This window comes from Alosa alosa, chromosome 17, assembly GCF_017589495.1.
Source record: "Alosa alosa isolate M-15738 ecotype Scorff River chromosome 17, AALO_Geno_1.1, whole genome shotgun sequence".
In the NCBI taxonomy this organism is placed as follows: domain Eukaryota; kingdom Metazoa; phylum Chordata; class Actinopteri; order Clupeiformes; family Clupeidae; genus Alosa; species Alosa alosa.
The window spans coordinates 3,330,804-3,350,716 of record NC_063205.1 but is presented as its reverse complement, the minus strand read 5'-3'; the positions used below and the strand labels follow the sequence as shown (position 1 = coordinate 3,350,716).

The following is a 19,913-nucleotide window of genomic DNA, read 5'->3' as shown; positions in this document are numbered from 1 at the left end:
AGAAATGTATTACAAGTTTTCTGTATTTAATGTTTAAATGTGCAAAATAGGCATTATCTAATTAAATGTGCACTAATTTGCATACATTTTAAATCACAAAATCTGAGCTTTGGATAGAGCCAGGTTCAAAATGATTATTTCATAGCGTTCACATATTAGTTCACATATTTAATTCTGGGTAATACTAAAGTGCATGTGCACGCAGTCACTGTATTGTGTAATTCTATTCCATTCTAATCAATCTATCATTAGCACCTATGTTACCTCTACAGACCGTAGTCTCGTTCTTAATCTTCTAATGTATCTCAAATATGATGACGGGCAATGCACATAGGTCTGTGTATCATTCGTTCATTTGATATTCAATTGAAAAAAAACGAAAAAAATAATAGTTCATTGTTTATGAATGTCATACCAACAAATAACGCATTGTTTTTCAGACTTTTGATTTCATGGTCAGATCAAAAGTAGAACGTTTAAAAAATGGCCTCAGGACCAAAACTGATTTTGATATTTATTTTTTCCAATTGCTGTGACCCGGAAATTATTTATTGACTTCCATTGCCAGCTGCTGCTTCGGTTTTGCAGTGTTAAATCAGACTAGGCCTACCAGTCCGATTATAACTTTACCACACACAATTTAACCTAAAGACCTATATTTAAATGACCACTCGGACAGAGCAACAGAATCTCTTTTTTTCCCCTCAGTCGACAGTCCAAACAAATAGGTTTTTCTACTTGTAGGCCTGTGCTCGATTCAGTATAGCGTAGCTAGAAATGTTCAAATGGGTGAGCACAGAAAAAACCGGCTGGGCAAAGCCAATTTGATTGAACATAAGAGAGGCCTAGATTAGATACACCATAGGCCTACAAACATTAATCAGCATGTTAAATTTATGACATAGTGGAATTTATTGAACGCATTTGATCACAGCTGACAAATTAGGCAGAAACATTTTAAACTGGAGCAAAACAATGCATGAATGTAGCTTCGGCGAGTCACATGAAACACAATTGAGACAATAGATTGACCATATTGTACAACTGCAAAGCCTTATCATAAGCATGAAAAGATGAACTTATTGAACAAAAATGACAAATTACACAGTCAGCTAAACATTTTCAGCTTGTGCAAAACTGCATGAACCCAGCATCGGTGCGTCGCATAACTTAAAACACAAATTGAAGCAACAGCTTGACCATTGGACAATCCTACTGCAAAGCCTTTCTTTCCATAGGCATGTAACATTTATGACATAAAAGTGGAATATGAACGCATTTTATCACACCTGACAATTAAACGCAGCTGCTGCCTGTTCGCTATTTGACTGATTCTTGAGCTCTCAGTGCAGTTGACTTGCGTGTCTTTTTTAGATGTGAACTTAAAGGAACCGTATGTAAGATTGTGGCCAAAACTGGTACTGCAATCACTTTCAAAATACTGTAGAGCGGTGTATCCCCTCCCCCTCCCCCCTGACTGGCAGAGCTGGCAACCCGGAATGCTGAAACGCTACTGACTTCGTGATTAGTAGATCGGTGGAGGGTGGTGCATCAGGCCAAAGATAACATGACAATATCAACATCAGTTGAGGGCTGCAACTTCACGTCAGTGATATAAGTATTTGAAATTAACATGATTTCTTAATGTCTAGTGACATATCAGGGCCACAGATTGTGTTTTACTCTGTATTATTATTGTATTTTCCCAGACTTATTTGTTCTCTATTTATGGCTTTCCGCCATTCTTTGTTTCCTGCGTCCATTTCCTTTTGAATGTAATTCCATGTGGGTGCTCAGGGCATTGCTGTAAAAGATCTGTCCATTCTCCTGAATAAACAATGAAGTGGATTAATCATAAAGTCTACTGCCTGCAATGTGATCACGTTCTTGCAGTATATTATATTATTCATTTTTTATTCTAATATATATTATGTTATAATCAGTATTTTATCATTTATTGGGCAATAGTTACAAATGCGGTCCCATTCCTGCCAATAGCATTTGGAACCCTTTCAGCCTTTAGAACGCAATCACTTCAGGGCTTATGCCGCATTCCAGACAGTTGGGAAGTCCGATGTATCCCACTTGGAGCTCACAAGGTCCGACCTCAAAGTGTTCCAGGTGAACAACGTCGGAGATAAACAAAAGACATGGCTGACCGTGAGAAGTTGCCTTTTTTTTTTTAAATGCCATTTGACTGTCAGTAGTCCAGCCTCTTTGCTTATATAAACAAAGCAGAGACGGAAAAACATTGTACGAGGTAACACACCCCATAATACTTTGAACACAGCCTTCTTTTTGCCCTGACCTGGCGAGTAGGACTAGGATTGCAAAAGAGTGGAACATTTCTGGTAAAAAGTTAAAAAGTTAAGCTGGGTGAATTTTGGAAATATTCCAAATTGGAAACTTTCATGGAATTAAAAGAAATTATGGAAATTTTTACGAGAATTAACTGGGAATTTTTGGTAATTCATACAAACTGTTTCATATACAAACATTAACATTTTGTTTCGTAATAAGCAATATGATTTGCATGTTCGTATTTTCTTTTAGCTTAGCATACAAAGCTAGCTAGCATGCTAGCGGGAATCCTATTCTCTGCCTATGGTTTACTACCGTGTTAAGCTAGCAACACTGAAACCACTGAACTGCCCAAGATACTCCACGCCACTCAACAACAAAATCCGGTTGGTTGGAACATTGACTGACTATCACTTTGTCCAGTCAGAATCCCAGAAAATGGTAAAACAAATAAAAAAATATATAAAAAATAATGACACAACACTCCAAACCTCATAGAGTATGATTATTATGACCGCCGCGCAGCAAAGAAGGTGGAACAGAAGTTGCAGGAGAACAACATGAAAGAGGTATGGGACCGTATGAAGACCATCACTGGCCTTAAGGAGAGCAGCAGCTCTGTGGAGGGAGATCTGGACAGGGCGAACCAGCTGAACCACTTCTACAACAGGTTTGACTGCCCAGCTCCAGCTCCAATGGCAGTGGTCTGTTCACCACCCCCTGCTAACACAGACACTGCTCTTGCTTGCTTGCCTGCCCAACCCACACCTCCGCCCTCACTCTCACTGCAACACTCACCCCCATCATCACAGGCTATCGCACCCATCCCCCACATGGTGACAATGGCTTCAGTTAACAGCCATCAGTCTCCAGCCAATGTGACAATGGCTTCAGTCAACAGCCATCAGCCTCCAGCCACCCAACAACCCCCTCAGACGCACCCCCCCCCCCCTTCATCACGGCAGATCAGGTCAATGGACAGCTGAAGAAACTCCAACCTAGGATGATGAATGATGACACAAACTTCAATACTCTCAGTAATGTGCAGCTTTTAATTTCTAATTTATCTAAAAAATTAGCTTTACTTTGGTTCTTTTTCCCGCATAAAGGAGTAGCCTAAAGATTTTTTGCTTTCACCTGGTCAGAATGTCTTCTGGCAGGCTTCCAGCTGGGATTCAGTCAAGTCAATCAGGGTGCCAAGATGGACTCTTCTTACAGATGTTCAAAATCCAAAATCTGCCCCCGAAGTCTCTTTGAACCCGTTGGATGTTCTCGTCTTCCCTCTCCTCTTGCGGTCGGGTCACGATAACCAAATGTTGTCGTCTTCCCTCTCCTCTTGCGGTTGGGTCACGATAACCAAATGTTGTCGTCTTTCTTCTCCTTTTGCGAGAAGGGTCACGGCACCAAATGTTGGCTTCTCTGGTTGTTGCTTTGTGTTTTAGTCAGTGGTGGAATGTAACGAAGTACAAATACTTCGTTACTGTGCTTAAGTAAATTGTCCACGTATTTGTACTTTACTTAAGTAAAATTTATAGTGCATACTTTTGACTTTTACTTCGTTACATTTTACAGCAATTATCTGTACTTTTACTCCGCTACATTTCTACAACACCATCGTTCCTTTTTACGATACATTTTATAATCAGTTTTTTTTTTCTCTCTCTGACAAACACGTTTGTTTTACCGGGGGGTTGCTACCAAAGATTCTGGAGCGCTACGTGCATTCTTAGAAACATACGCTTCTAGTCTATACCAGGCAAAGCGTGAGCTTGTAGCCATCTGCATTCGGTAGGCTATATTCACCAGACCCATGGCTACACTGTAGGCTACATGCAACTGTGTGCTGTGCCTTTCTCTGTCTGTTATCTGCAGCGTTAGGGCCTCCTCTCCGATGAGATTGCTATCCGCGGATCAGCGAAGTTACAGGCTATGCCCATGCTTCTGTCACACGTCTGATCATTTGCGGCACAAATGAATGGTAGACTATTAATGAACCGGTGGCCGGAAAAAACGTAACATTTTCCAGATTAGGAAATATTCCTTAATTGTGTGTGATTAAATAAAGATGCATAGCCTACAATTGGGGGGTAGTAACGTGAGCGCTCATTCAATGTCTATGCGTCTGCGCAAGTGAAACTGAACTTAATCATAAAGACACCTTTCTCAGCAACTTTTCTGTTCAATCAGCATAATTGGCATTACGATCCACCCGACGTTTCCCTTGTCTACCCCGTTAAACTTCAGGCTCTCGTGTTTTGCTGAATGATATTACTCAGCAGATCACCCTAGTAGATAACCAGAATTACAGTCTCTAGAATTGTAGGTCAGAATGTAAACTGGGCCACAGATGGTAAGCACAATTGCATTAACTTAAAACTATCTAGACGAGTATAACCTAAAACTAGCTTAATTAAAATGCCACAGCCCATACTGATTTTTCCTTTTAGAATATATATATTAAGAGAATAAATCATTATGCAAATACTTTTACTTTTAATACTTAAAGTACATTTAAAAGCAGGTACTTTTTACTTTTACTTAAGTAGGGTTGTCATTGTGGTACTTTTACTTTTACTAAAGTAAATATTTCTCTGTGTATTTGTACTTTTACTTAAGTACTGAGTTTCAGTACTTCCTCCACCACTGGTTTTAGTTCTAATGTCTGTATTGAAGATGGTCAATAAAGCTTGACGGCGGGATCAGGATCGGCGATTAGATGATGATTTATTGTAGATGGTACAACAATGAATAACAGAACACAGGCTAAGTCTCAAACAGTAAAACTGTGCAGAGTCTAACAGTTGTGGTTGTTATTAGAAGCGGCTGCTGAGCCTTCCGACAGAAGATGCTCCTCGGGTCGCTTCCTTGATCCGTCTTTGAGTCAAAACCTAAGACAAGGCCTGTTATACTAAAACATACAAACAACAATCATGCCAACGTGGCAGGCGCCAACCAGTGTACAAAACCCGGCTCTGGCCGGATGGATACCAGCCTGAATGGCCCATGTTATTTCTGATGTTCCTCGGATGTTCCCAAACATCGGCCTGTCTGACCTTCCTGCTGGTGCACAGGCCCAAGGCACAGTTATGTTATGTACAATAGTATGGACCTCTCCCCGTTGTATACTACACACAGAAGTAACATATGAACACATCAGAATACAGTAAGAATACCCCAGAATTCTACAGCTTGCAGATGGGTGTAGATGCTCACCTGGTATCCTGGATGACAGATTACCTGACCGAGCGGCCACAGTTCGTAGACTGAAGAACTGTCTCTCTGACACTGTGATGAGCAGCACCGGAGCTCCACAGGGAACAGTGCTCTCTCCAGTCCTGTTCACCCTGTTCACATCTGACTTCTATTACAACACCGAGTCATGCCACATGCAGAAGTTTTCTGATGATACTGCAATTGTGGGGTGTATCAGGGACGAGCAAGATGAGGAGTACAGGAGCCTGGTGGAGGATTTTGTGCAATGGTGCAAACTCAACCACCTTCAACTCAACACTTCAAAGACTAAGGAGATGGTGGTGGATTTGCGCAGGTCAAAGCCCGCTCTGCTACCAGACTCCATTGATGGGGTCAATGTGGAGGTGGTAAACACCTACAAGTATCTGGGCTTACAACTGGACATAAAAAATCGACTGGTCAGCCAATACTGAAGCACTCTACAAGAAAGGGCGGAGCAGGCTGTACTTCCTGAGGAGGCTGCGGTACTTCAGTACTTCAATGCCTGTCAAGTCGCCCCGCATCCTTCTTCTTTGTGCTTCCTCCCCAACATACCACTGCATAGAAGAGGACGCTGGCAACAACAGACTGGTAAAACATCCTGAGGAGCAGACATTGAAGTACTGAAGTACCGCAGCCTCCTCCTCAGGATGTTTTACCAGTCTGTTGTTGCCAGTGTCCTCTTCTATGCAGTGGTATGTTGGGGAGGAAGCACAAAGAAGAAGGATGCGGGGCGACTTGACAGGCTGGTAAGGAAAGCTGGCTCTGTAGTGGGAGCTGAACTGGAGTGCATCACTTCAATATCTGACAAAAGGACCCTGAACAAACTGATTGATTGATTGATTGAAAATCTTTATTGACATGATGTATTTTGTACAAAGGATGATTCTTATACGAATAAATAAATAAATAAATAAATAAATAAATAAATAAATAAAATGACTTTGTACAATTATCAGTCAAAAGGATAAACACAATAAAGCCACAGGGCTTATTTCCATTGTGGTCCTTAAGATGTGTGCATTGGTGGTGTGTGTCAGTGTTTGCAGGTGTAGGCATGTGGTGAAGGCGTACGTCTTAAAGTGAATGTAATTATGTTGGTGGTGTGTGGAGGAATAAAACAAAAATAAAACAACATAGAGAGGACCAGGCATCCCCAGACATACAACATAAAACAGAGAAGGACCAGGCATCCCCAGACATACAACATAAAACAGAGAAGGACCAGGCATCCCCAGACATACAACATAAAACAGAGAAGGACCAGGCATCCCCAGACATACAACAGAAAACAGAGAAGGACCAGGCATCCCCAGACATACAACAGAAAACAGAGAAGGACCAGGCATCCCCAGACATACAACATAAAACAGAGAAGGACCAGGCATCCCCAGACATACAACATAAAACAGAGAAGGACCAGGCATCCCCAGACATACAACATAAAACAGAGAAGGACCAGGCATCCCCAGACATACAACATAAAACAGAGAAGGACCAGGCATCCCCAGACATACAACATAAAACAGAGAAGGAAGTGCAGTACCTACAGTGCATGTAACTCTAATAACCATACTACTGCTCAGTACCTACAGTGCATGTAACTCTAATAACCATACTACTGTCTACTGCTCAGTACCTACAGTGCATGTAACTCTAATAACCATACTACTGTCTACTGCTCAGTACATACAGTGCATGTAACTCTAATCACCATACTACTGTCTACTGCTCAGTACCTACAGTGCATGTAACTCTAATAACCATACTACTGTCTACTGCTCAGTACATACAGTGCATGTAACTCTAATAACCATACTACGGTCTACTGCTCAGTACATACAGTGCATGTAACTCTAATAACCATACTACTGTCTACTGCTCAGTACATACAGTGCATGTAACTCTAATAACCATACTACGGTCTACTGCTCAGCCAGCTCTTTAGGGATGCCTTAAAATGATCAGTATTGTCTGTTGACTTTAATGCTGCTGGTAACCCATTCCATATGATGGCTGCTGAATACAGAAAAGAGCCCTTACTTATGCAGCTTTTAAATCTACATAGAACAAAGTCAGTGGTACTACCCCTTGTTGAGTAACTGTGAGCAGCATTTACCCGAGAAAAATAATTACAAAGATATGTAGGTACTTTATTTTTAATTATTCTATGTACCATACACATTTTTATATATGTTACTCTATCCTCTACTTTGAGCCACTTAAGGCTACTAAAATGAGCCGGGTTGAGGTGTGTGTATGGGTGTAGTTTAAGAATAAGGCTCACTAATTTGTTTTGTGATGTCTGCAGCTTCTGTTTGAAAATCTTAGGAATGGTTGTGTACCATGAAGTGCAGGCATAACAGTGTCAGACGCTTTTAGGAGGGTCAACATTACCATGCCACAGTATTTCCCTTCATCCACTTGTTTTTTAATGTAATCTGTTAAGTAAAGTAAGCAAGTGTCTGTAGAATGAGATTTTCTAAATCCTGACTGGAATTCGTACAGAAGATTGTGTGATGATAAGTAGTTGTCTATTTGCTCATGAACAACCCTTTCAATAACTTTGGACAGACAACATAAAATGGATACGGGACGATAGTTTCCATGATCTACTTTGCTTCCCTTTTTATATAAAGGAATTACTCTCGCCCTTTTGAACTGATCAACATCTTGGACAATGAGTGTCATCCACTCAACAGCACTATTGTAAAGCAGAAGATCAGCTGGAGACTTCGCTCACTGCCTTGCACAACAGACAGACTGAGGAAGTCATTTGTCCCCAGGGCCATTGAACTGTTCAATGCTTCCCTTAAGGGAAGAGAGATAGACTTCTCTGCATAGTCTGTCTGCCTCTTCACCCCCATGTTTGGATACTGTCTGTCCACTAGTCACTTTTACCACTGTCTTTCTGCCTCACTGTTTGTGTGCTATATTAGCACATATGCATAACCCCTCCCTCCATGCCACAGCCGAACTTAAAATAGTTATATAGATATATATAGACATATATCACACAGCACCTTACCTTACCTTACCTTACTATGCACAAAGAATCACAAGCTCAGTCCTTGCCTCAGTCACGTGCCTCTTGATTGATTAATCACCACTATGTGGATACTGTTTTTTAGAATTGATTTAGATTAAGTGTTAGTTAGTATAATTTGTATTTTAGTATATTTAGTATATTCTTTATCTTCTACTGTCTAAGTTGTGTAGTAGTGTTTTAATATTATATACTTTAATTACTTTTTCTGCTGTTAGTGAATGTGTGCGTGTTGTCTGTATGCTACTGAGACCTTGAATTTCCCCTGGGGATCAATAAAGTATCTATCTATCTTCTAGTAGCTCTTTTCCATTTCAGTTTCGGAGTGGGGGTAGTGTTCCTACCCGAACACAGAAAGTTGCTAGGTCGGTAATCACCTATAGAGGGCTGCTCAGACAATGGCAGAAGAGCCGCTCATCATATTATGAGGTTAGGTGCCATCAAAATGATTTTGGAAAAACTCCATCAAACAAAGCACAGGCAACACAGGCAAACACAGGGTGCCTTGAAGAGTTAGCTGCAGTTCATTATCTGACCACAGTTTTACATGTGACAATAGGGGGGCGCTGTGGAGCTCCTGACAGTAGAGATCACCAGGCCCATGACATGAGTGAGTAGCCGGGGTCACCATGGAGCACTGTCTGAGGCAGTGATATACTGACACATATGTGATGCAATTAAATAACTATGTTTTGTTGGAATAGCCAGCAGCCTCTAAATGGCACCAGGCGCTAATTCACCATGACCTCTGGGCCTGGGTTGTACATTAGTGGAGGACACTCCACTATAATCTATAATTATCACAAACTGCCAGAATCTTACAGAAAAAGGATCTTACAAGTAGTTCATCTTGGCCTAATCCACATGTGGTGATTGTTGTCCCGGATCTGTATATGGGTAAGGAACAAAGTGCTTGGACTGAGCCATACAGTATTCCATCCAATCAACATGTTGCATAGTAGGGTGTAGGCCTAAGAGCCACTAAACTGCCAGACTCAAGGATTACACAGTAACCTATAGCCTATTTGACTTTGAATGTTAGTGTTTAGGATCTATCTGAAGATGCTCACTCTAGACAAGCCTTCCTTATGTACGCTTTTAGAAATGATCCCAGACATAATCAAGTATAGAAAGGCTCTGAAAAAGAGTAAATGTGTAAACTGCAGTATCATTGAGCAAAACAGTTTATTTATCATCTATTCAGGGTTGCATCACAGGTCCAGAAGCATTTCAAATGTCTAGGTTTTTGATAACAATAGCACATTTTGGCCTGTAGGGGGATCATACAACCATCTAAGGAATGTGTTCAGGCTGAGCCCTATAGAGAGATAGATATATCTCAATACGGCTCTGCCCCTGGTCTAGATACACACAAAAACACATCTGTCGTCCCATCAAATGTTAGCATGGAGATGGGAGGCTGTGAGCATTAAATATTCTCTTGCTCACTACAGCTTGTTACACCAATAGGGAGACAACGTAACCTCTTCACTGCTAATAATCTTGATATATGTACACGTGGATGTTTCAGTTGCCAAACTCATGAGTAAATTGGTTCTATGATTCACAGTCCAACAACAGTGCAATGGTAGGAATTTGTTACAAAATTATTAATATAGAAGATTTGCTTATAATGCATTGGTGCTAAATGTTAAGGAAAATGTCAGCAACGCAGAAATATTTTAAATTTGTTTTAAATGTGGCACTAACTATTTAGCTAAAGTTTAATGCAAATATAAATGCTATTTGCATAGAAAAGCACAAAAGTACATTGACGAAAAGTCAGCAAACATATCAGGAAATACAAAACCCTGTAGTCAGCAAATCCAGCTGAACCACTGAAACAATTAGTTATTTAGGTTTTGCATTTTTGGTATCCTTAAGACATCTGGTCAACATTTCTGGATGATAACATTAAATTTAGGTGGTGGCAATTTCCAAAATGGCTGCCAAAATTATATAAAATATGAATAGCATATCTCTGCACCTAATGGGTCAATTTTGATGGTTTTCAAATCAAAGGTTTTCTAGGAGTACATTTTCTAAAGTGAATGAAAAGGTTGTAATGATCAGGTGATGGTAATTTCTGGCCCAACATGCAACAATAAAAATCATTATCTCCAATGGTTTGTTATTCACTTGCTAAATAAAATTGAGAATTTGGTTGTAGTGTTGGTCAAAGTAATTTTACCATCTGGAACTATTCTATACTATGGCTGCATTATTTGGGGAAAATATCTAATTGCAATTATTTTGAGAATCTGGATTGCGATTAGAGATTTTTGATTTTTGAATGTCAATGAATTGATTGACTTCCATATTCCAAATGTCTCTTCAAGTTGTGCAACTTCTGATTGGTAAGCATGCCTAGTGCATGTCAGTGCCATCTGTGACTCTGCCATCAATCATTATACACGATGTGATTGGCCCTATTGAAGTTTAATTTTTCCAGCTCGCAAGCCAACGTGTCTAGATTTCTAGGCTAGTAGCATAAACTACTGTAACTAAACGTAATTAAAAAAACTTAATGTAATTAAAACTAAATACCATCATCATGCAATGGCATGTCCTGCAATACCTGAGTTGACCTGAGTGAAAGTACAGCCGTGTAACTGAGCACAGCTGTCCCAGTGCAGTTTGTGCCTGTAGGTGTAACCCAGGAAACAGAGCAGTCTGTGGGGGAAACTTGGATTTGCATTGCCAGGCCTGAGTGGGTCTGCTAGTCCCAGAACAGAGCAGCACTATCGCCAGATGTTCAAGTGTTCTCAAGGGATTTACATGAGGGCACATTACACACAGTAAAGTCAGACTGATGAGGGAGTTCTAGAGTTTATACGGATTCATCAGCATTTCTGTACTTTTAAGGTCTAATTGGTCTTTTTATGATGGTAGAGAAGGCAGGTTATTCATTAACTCTGTTGATTAAATCTGAAAACCTCATATGGTTGACACCATCAACATTGAATTTCATAGAGCACTTCCTTCATAGTTCGTTATGATATTGGAATAATTCCCCATATGATGTTGAACTATAACTGTGTAAATGGGTTAATTAAAGTTAGTTTATGACTAATAGTAGGATTCCCGATATTTATAAAGAACAAGACTACAATTGCCAGTCTCTTATCATCAAACTCCTTTATTAGTACTTTTTTGAAACACATGAAAGGTTCAACGCTACACATATTTCAGATGATCAAGAAAGACAGTCACAGAGGAGACTCTAGGAGCAGTCTGATTTCTTCAGGATCTCAGTGACGGTCTGGGAGCCCTGCTTTGCCTCGCAGGTCACTGCGTGCCCCTGGTCCCATTCCTGGAGAGGGAGGGTCAGGGTGCTGCTCCAGCTGTACAGGCCGTCCTTCTGTGGGCCAAAGACACTGGTGTCCCCGCTCCTGCTGCTCCCCGCTACCTTCCAGCTCAGCGCCCAGTCGGACGGGAAGCCTCCGTTAGCCAGGCACATCACCGTGGCTGAAGTCCCGCTGGTGTGCAGGGGGGGCAGGACTGTGAGTTTGGGACGGGTGTCACCTGAGAAATGAACCAAAGAGGTAGAGAGAGGAATAAAGAGGTCGTCTGTTGAGAAACATCAATACCTCTCTACACACGATATTACAGATGCTATATGACAGTAGGCCCACATGCTGTTACAGATACACTGGATCTTGTTCAAAGGATCATATTTTTTAATCCGTATGGATTAACCAAGCATGAGCAGGTTGATGTAATTAGCAACTGGTAACATCAGCACATTGGATCAAAAGATATGTCGAAGAAGACTGAGACTTATAGCAATAAGAACAGAATATTGTGTAGAAATGTCCCAGTCCAAATAAAAGCATCAGAAGTTTTAAGTTAATTTGGGTCTGACATCATCCATTTTCTGACTCACAGCAGGAGACAAAAATATAGTGAAATATTAATAGAAAAACTAACACCAGTACTGTTGCAGCTACTAGAGTTGCCAGATGTCATATCACAAAGCTAAGAACAATGAGACTTTAAACAATCTCAGTCCAAATAAAAGCATCAGAAGTTTTAGAATTTTAGGTTTGACTCACAGTTGGATAAAAAAAGTGTGAAAATATTAATAACAAAACGAATAATGTTGTAGAACTAACACCAATAATGTTGCAGGTTAGGAGATGTCACATCACAAAGTCTAACATCACATATTTTCTGAAAACACATGCATATGATAGGCAATCTAACATACAAATCCGACAACATTACAGTTAAATAAACCAGTTTGAGTTGCAAAACACAGTTATGGCCAAAGCACAAGTTCTGCACTGTTACAGAAACAGCATATCAATTTACCCAGAGGAAATGAAATTCATAATAAGATCTGTTCTTTGTCTAGCCTTTCTCTCCTAGAAATAAATAGTTTTTTTCTTTTCTTTTCTTGTATGTCTCACTTTCCACTCCCACGACATTGTGTTCCAATAGTCTCCCAAGTTCTAGCGCAAGTGTAATTCACGTTCTATAATCTATTGTTCTACTCCTTATTTCTCCTAAATACAGTTGAAGAGAAATGGGACAGAATTCATAATCTCCCAAAAAGAGCCAAGAGCCAATATATCTGTGAGACAAGGAAAAGACGGCAACATTCTCTTCTGGGTGAACACATCAGACTATGGATAAGCGGCTTAGACCTACAATGGTGTACAGAATAGAATTTAGTAGAACAGAATAGAATATAATAGAGTAGAATAGAGTAGAGTAGAATAGAATAGAACTACAAAATACTCCAAATGTATGACCGTTTACTTACTTCCAAACTCAAGTCTAGTGCCACCTCCAAACGTGTACCACAGTGATACAAACACTATCAGTGGCCGTACAAAAACCCTCCTCTGAGGCGCACAAGCAACAAGCCTTTAATTTCTGATGTCCCAACAAAATTCATCCAGCAAAGATTTGCCAATCACTTCACCAGGGGCTAAGATTCCCCACCAATCACCAGTACACACAATGAACTCAGTTTTTCACATTATGACCAAACTCAGAGGCAGGTTTATGACTAATCTATTCTTAAATAAAGCGCATCATTGCAGAATATATAAAAATGACACATATGAAGGCTTTTTTTTACCAAAATACTAAGATGTAGACAAAGATTTTATGTTAAAGATGAAAGCAGGACTTACTTCCAACATCAAGTCTTGTGCCTCCACCAAAAGTCCACCACAGTGATACAGACTCATAGAGACGCTGTACAAAAACCTCTTCACGGCTCAGCGACTGTGACTGGCAGTGCAATATACCGTTACAGTGAGGGCAACATGTGTTAGCAGATCAAACACTGTCATTGTTAATTTTATGTTTTATTCTATAACTTTTTCCTTGATAAAATAAAGAAAAAAAAATCCAAGTTCAAAAATGCAGGCCCATTTAAAGTTCTTATACCTTCCATTTGCTGACCAGTATTTTTATGTTTGCACAGACTGCGCCCTAAAAAGTTATCAAGTAAGAAGACATTTCCCATGTGGCAATAATCTGTAGGCCTGATGATAGTATTCCTCATGGTAAAACCAGCAGATGCTCAAATGAAACTGCCTGTAGGTTTCAGTGACCAGTCTTGTCCAGGGGCACTTGTGGTATGATGAACGCGATAAGGGAAGATTTACTTCAACAGAAAGTTGAATACCACATGATAATGATGATTTCAGCAGAGCAGAAACTGGTGCTATTCCAGGTAAATAGAGCTCAAAACATTTATTAACATATTTATTCACTTTCCAAGGGTGGGGAACTGAAGGCACCAGTCTGACAGAGGGGATATTTGCATAACCAACCTGAACATTGTGCTGCTGAGAGCTTTATATCTCAGAGAGGACTGGATCACCGTCATTTGGGAGAACACAAATCTGACAACATGACTTTTTTCATCAGATTCCTCTGGACACTCCTGTTCTGCATTCCAGGTAAAACCACAAAGTCATGTTTTGTGGGGTTTATTTGCTAACAGAATTTGATTATTTTTAAATATCACATAAAAATATTTATTTACTAACCAAATGCCACTGAAATGTTTGAAATGTTTCAGAGTGCAGGGGCCAGATCAGTGTGACTCAGACTCCTGCAGTGAAAGCTGTTCCTGTGGGACAAACCATCAAACTGAACTGCAGAAGCAGCAGCCCCATCGTTAGCAACTATTTCTCCTGGTATCTCCAGAAAACTGGAGAAGCTCCTAAACTTTTAATATATGACATTAGCTATCGTTTTGGCTCAACTCCAAGTAGGTTTGTTGGTGAAGGATCCAGTTCTGGCAGTGACTTCAGTCTGACCATCAGTAATGTCCAGGCTGAGGATGCAGGAGTTTACTACTGTCAGAGTCTACACAGTGGCCCAGTGTTCCCACAGTGCTAAAGCGCCGTACAAAAAGCTCCCTCAGTCAGGCTCCACATGACTGCACTGCTGCTGCTGCAGGAGGTGCTGAAGCATCACAGGAGCACAAGCGTCTGCTGCACGTCTGCACATGTTTGGACTAAACATTAGCAAGTAAACATTTCATGTCAACTAAAAGTATGTTCACATATTCACCTTTACATATTGGCATGAGATCAGCACAGGGTTCTGTTGCTCTCCTGTGTGAGTGTAGCACACACACTCCCTTCACCTGCAGCTGAGTATGGACCCATAGGGAGAGTGTGTCATGGATATCTGAGTTGGTATTGGGCATCTGAGTGTGTAGTGGACATCTGAGTGTGTATTGGGCATCTGAGTGTGTAATGGGCATCTGAGTGTGTATTGGGCATCTGAGTGTTTAATGGGCATCTGAGTGTGTAATGGACATCTGAGTGTGTAATGGGCATATGAGTGTGTAATGGACATCTGAGTATGTAATGGACAGGGTTCCTCATGTGATCAGATGTGTTATTACGCACACACACACACTCACACACACACACACACATTTCTGTTCTCTGCAGTGAGCTCCAGCAGCAGCAGTGCAGTCATGTGGAGCCTGACTGAGGGAGCTTTTTGTACGGCGCTTTAGCACTGTGTGAACATGTATTTACTGTTGATATAGTGTGCACTCTGACAGTAGTAAACTCCTGCATCCTCAGCCTGGACATTACTGATGGTCAGAGTGAAGTCACTGCCAGATCCACTGCCACTGAATCTGGATGGAGTCCCAGTATGTAGAAATTTACCAGCAATTATCATCAGTTTGGGAGCCTCTCCAGACTGCTGCTTGTACCAGCTCAGGCATGGCTGACCCCAGGATCCATGGAAACAATTAGCATGGACATCACTGCTGGTTTTACAGGGCATGGACACAGTCTGTCCTGGACGAACAGCTTTCACTGTTGGAGTCTGAGTCACACTGACCTGTCCTTCACATTCTGGAACACAAATGAATGATGTCATCATTAACCCTTAAAGGAGTACCGTCACACTGGTGTGACGGGAATGTTGAGAAATGAACGTTCTAAAGAATATCTGGGTTCATTGAATTCAACATAGAATTTTAGAACCTTCAATTGTTGCGGAACTTAGAACGTTCACCTAACGCAAACCTACACCTTTAAGGGTTAACACAAGATCACAGTAATCCCACACCAATCCCACCCTCTCTCTTTGTCTCTTTAAAACAGTCTTCCTGATGTGGTCATCATAGCCTGCTGTACTCTGTGTCCATCAACCCTACCTTGGCAGTAGAGAGTGAGTGTCCAGATGAGGATGAGAGCTCTTGTTGTCCATTCAGATGTGACAGGCTGAACTCACACATGTGCACTACTGAGGCTGCAGTATAAACACTCCTAGGGCACTGAGGCGTCCAGCACTGATGCAAAACATCATCTGTAGGCAAATGTTACACATCACCCAGATTATATGAACTTTCACAGAGTTTGTCTAATATGCAATGCATTAGATCACATTTACAGTTGTGTATGTTGACTGAACAGGTTACAGTTTTATACAATTGCATAAACACTAAAATCAAAAGTATCCCACAGTTAGCGACACCTTACACTGAAGGAGCATCAGCCCATATTTGCACAACTATAAGCACATTATCAGCATCACACTTTTTGCAAAACACTACACTAATTTATTTACAAAACTCTAAACACATTTCTCTTTAGACAGAAACTCAGATAATGTGTTATCTGCAATTCCAAAGCACTACCTTCCAAAATACACACCCATGAACCCATTGTTACACACAACTATCGGGAATGAAGACACTTCACTTTCTAATGAGGAGACACAGCACTCAAAAAATCCTCCATGGAAATGCATGAGGTTAGTTTGTAACGTCAATATGGCCGTTGTCTACACATATCACACCCCTTCCTCGGCAAAACGTCGACATGAATACATTGAGCCAATCATGTGGTGTGATGTGAATACATTAAGCCAATCACATGGTGTGTTGTGAAGACATCGTGCCAATCATGTGTTGTGAACTTGCCGCTGGAGCAAAATTGGTGTTGTGAAGCCTTGCGCACACGCATTTCTGCCGAATAGGATGCCCGATGAGTGCCCAAAAAGCGTTGCAATTTGGCCGCCGAGTGGAGGGACTTGCCTAAAAGGACTTTGCACTTATGTGCTTAACTGTAAACTCAACAATCAGTCCAAAACAACAGGGGAGCCCTTACAGTAGCACAGAGAGGAATATGAGGAGGAAGAGTATGATGAGGAGGAAGATGAGGAGCCCTTAAAGTAGCACACAGAGGAAGAGGATGAGGAAGAGGAGGAAGAGGATGAGGAGGAGGAAGAGGAGGAGCCCTTAAAGTAGCACACAGAGGAAGAGGAGGAAGACACACTTCTGCAAAACGTTTTTTATGAAATTGAAAACTAAGTCAAAGGTGGAGAATTAGTGTATGGCTTTGCAGGTTTGGTATGGGGTTATGGTATGATATGGCTTTGCAGATTTGGTGGAGTTATGGTATTATATGGATTTGCAGATTTGGTGTGGAGTTATGGTATTATATGGATTTGCAGATTTGGTATGGAGTTTTGGAATTATATTATATGGATTTGCAGATCTGGTGTGGAGTTATGGAATTATATTATATGGATTTGCAGATTTGGTGGAGTTATGAAATTATATGGATTTGCAGATTTGGTGTGGAGCTATGGAATTATATTATATGGATTTGCAGATTTGGTGGAGTTATGGAATTATATGGATTTGCAGATTTGGTGGAGTTATGGTATTATAAGGGGTAATGGGGTTATAGTTACATGTTTACTGTAAACAACTGTATGATATGCAAATATTTTGTGTGTAAGCAGTTGAAGAAAGATTTTAGTGTATTTCACGATGTGGAGAGAAAAAATACCTTCTCAATGTACAGGTCTGGTCTTATGTGTCATGACACACACACACACACACACACACACACACACACACACACACACACATCGTAGCACACAGAAATAGCGCAGCAGTGCAGTCATGTGGAACCTGACTGAGGGAGGTTTTTGTACGGCGCTTTATCACTGTGTGAACACACCACCACTATGGTAACTCTGACAGTAGTAAACTCCTGCATCCTCATCCTGGACATTACTGATGGTCAGAGTGAAGTCACTGTGAGTTCCACTGCCACTGAATCTGGATGGAGTCCCAGACTGAAGTGTTTTGGCGTAATAGATCAGGAGTTTAGGAGCTGCTCCAGGTTTCTGTTGGTACCAGGCTAATTCAGGAAATGATGACCCTGCATTATACACATCACTGCTGGTTCTACAGTTCAGAGTGACTGATCCTCCCTGTTGAACAGCTTTCACTGCAGGAGTCTGAGTCACAGTGACCTGTCCATAGGACTCTGTAGAGAAGACAGGCAGAATTTAGAGAAATTAACTTCTCACATATACTAATGAGAATTCAGAGACACACACACACACACAATTATATTTATATAAAATATAATTTAATATCAAGGATCTTACTCTGTAAGCAGAGGACAAGTGTCCAGAGGAAGATGAAGATGAAAGTCATTGTTGAGTTGTCCACTATGAGAATCAGCTCTTAGCCATGAAGACGTGAACTCAGAGGGCTATAAATAAAACTAAAACTGTGACACTCATGCAAACTGAACTGACACGTCTATGTAAATGACTTTTCCTGAGTGAAACTGAGTGCTTTTCTCACTGCTGAGGAGACTGAACACAGTGAAGGAAGAAAACACAAAGTAGCCCCTCAGTGTGATGACCCTGCTCAGTGAGAAAAGCACTCAGTTTCACTCAGGAAAAGTCATTTACATAGACGTGTCAGTTCAGTTTGCATGAGTGTCACAGTTTTAGTTTTATTTATAGCCCTCTGAGTTCACGTCTTCATGGCTAAGAGCTGATTCTCATAGTGGACAACACAACAATGACTTTCATCTTCATCTTCCTCTGGACACTTGTCCTCTGCTTTCAGAGTAAGATCCTTGATATTAAATGATATTTTCTATTAATATAAATGTGTGTGTGTGTGCGTGTGTGTGTGTGTGTGTGTGTTTCTGAATTCTCATTAGTATATGTGAGAAGTTAATTTCTCTAAATTCTGCCTGTCTTCTCTACAGAGTCCTATGGACAGGTCACTGTGACTCAGACTCCTGCAGTGAAAGCTGCTCAACAGGGAGGATCAGTCACTCTGAACTGCAAAACCAGCAGTGATGTAGAAGGTGCAGGGGGTTCTCCTCGATTAGCCTGGTACCAACAGAAACCTGGAGCAGCTCCTAAACTCCTGATCTATTACGGCAAAACACTTCAGTCTGGGACTCCATCCAGATTCAGTGGCAGTGGATCTGGCAGTGACTTCACTCTGACCATCAGTAATGTCCAGGATGAGGATGCAGGCGTTTACTACTGTCAGAGTCGCCACTATATCAACAGTAACTGGGTGTTCACACAGTGCTAAAGCGCCGTACAAAAAGCTCCCTCAGTCAGGCTCCACATGACTGCACTGCTGCTGCTGGAGCTCACTGCAGGTGCTACAGTCTGTGGGGCAGAACATCGTTGTTGCTCTGACTGACCTACGTTAGAACGAATATTTCATCTCTCACCTCTCACAGATTATATTTGTAATGTCATGTCTTGTTTGTAGGAGTGTATGTTACCTGTTAAGGCACAGACACCACCCAGCTAGTAGAACTGTGTTCTCTATCAGTAGAACTGTGTTCTCTATCTAGGACTGTGTTCTATATCAGTAGAAATGTGTTCTCTATTAGTAGGACTGGGTTCTCTATAGGACTGTGTTCTTTATCAGTAGAACTGTGATCTCTATCAGTAGGACTGTGTTCTATATCAGTAGGATTGTGTTCTCTATCAGTAGGACTGTGTTCTATATCAGTAGGACTGTGTTCTATATCAGTAGAACTGTGTTCTATATCAGTAG

The 19,913-nt window shown here is 41.0% G+C and overlaps 1 gene segment (V, D, J or C); it reads right to left on the bottom strand.

Moving 5' to 3' along the window:
* Window positions 1–11,697: 11,697 nt before the first annotated feature.
* LOC125310182 lies at window positions 11,698–18,545 on the bottom strand. The segment is given in 4 exon segments: window positions 11,698–12,103; window positions 13,723–13,760; window positions 18,042–18,357; window positions 18,482–18,545. Coding segments are annotated over 4 exon segments (705 nt in total).
* Between the last annotated feature and the right edge of the window lie 1,368 nt (window positions 18,546–19,913).